Source organism: Tupaia chinensis, unplaced genomic scaffold (genome assembly GCF_000334495.1).
Source record: "Tupaia chinensis unplaced genomic scaffold, TupChi_1.0 Scaffold000350_1, whole genome shotgun sequence".
NCBI classification, from domain to species: Eukaryota; Metazoa; Chordata; class Mammalia; order Scandentia; family Tupaiidae; genus Tupaia; species Tupaia belangeri.
In genome coordinates this window covers 9,951,308-9,952,372 of record NW_006159844.1, presented here as the reverse complement: position 1 = coordinate 9,952,372, position 1,065 = coordinate 9,951,308, and the positions used below count along the sequence as shown (strand labels likewise).

At 37.1% G+C, this 1,065-nt stretch overlaps 1 protein-coding gene across 1 annotated transcript in view; it reads left to right on the top strand.

The window, feature by feature from the left end:
- Nucleotides 1–765, top strand: part of SCFD1 (sec1 family domain containing 1) — a 136,639-nt gene extending 135,874 nt beyond the window's left edge. Inside the window, 1 exon segment of the mRNA XM_006152401.3 lies at nt 625–765. Within this exon segment, the coding sequence (XP_006152463.1) occupies nt 625–648 (24 nt within the window). The 3' untranslated portion in view covers nt 649–765.
- The last annotated feature ends 300 nt before the right edge of the window (nt 766–1,065 follow it).

Genomic DNA, 1,065 nt, shown 5'->3' with positions numbered 1-1,065 from the left:
GCTATCATCTTCTCAAGTTGCAAGTTCTTCAACCTTGTTTTCGGCCTCCGGGACATCCAGCGCCGGAGAGGCCAGGGAGGGGGGCCGGCCGTTCGGGGCGCGAGCCCCCGCTGGCCATATACTTTTGAAGTCCCTTCATATAGTACTAATTATGTCCTGTCTTCAAGGCTAAGAACCAAAACACCAAGGAACTCACCCAGTGCTAGCACTTCTTAATCTGCTTCCTTTATTGCTCCTCCCAGACTTTGACTAGTGGTTTTTACATATTGAACATTTTAATCTTTGGGAAAGATGAGCCAATATGAAGATACATGGAAATTGTCATCAATTAAATCATTCATGACATTTCTGTTTTCATACTTCATGTATTGATTTATTTATTCCCAGGGTTTTTTGTCCTCATGTTCTCAATGAGTTTATTTTGCACCTGTTATAAGTTATTCCGTGCCATTACTATTCAATTTTTACATATGTTGAGTTAGTGATGAGCATTCGGTTAAAATTTAGGCTGTTCACTGTATTCCTAGAATTCTAGGTTTTACTGTGATAAAAATAGGAATTTAATGCATAAGCTGCTTTTCTGATTAAACAGTTACAGATGTGATTTTGTGTTTTGTCTTCTAGCTGTCACAACTTGGGCAAAAATAACAGATGAACCTTCGTAAAAAGTCAATATCCTAACAGTGAAACTCTACTTGGTAATTTGTTAAAGAAATTGAATACTTAATATGTACTGATTAAAAGAATAAAGTATTTCAAACATAACATTAGTCTCTCTCCTGTAGTACCTGTCCAACGAGAAAGTATTCTGGAAGGACAGAAAGCTGGTTAAACTTTTAAGTTTGCTAAGGTAACTTAATTGGTTCATGAATCCCCCTACTTACATTTAGTTGTAAACACACCTTCCCATAGTGCCTAGAAGATTTTAGGTGGCTATGGCTCTTCTCCATTTGGCACACCTATTACATGTCTTTTTTATATAATGACAGGACACCACCACCATGATTTGGAATGGACAATTACAAATACTTATCTTCTAAAGTGTTAAACACAATTTCAAGCTTC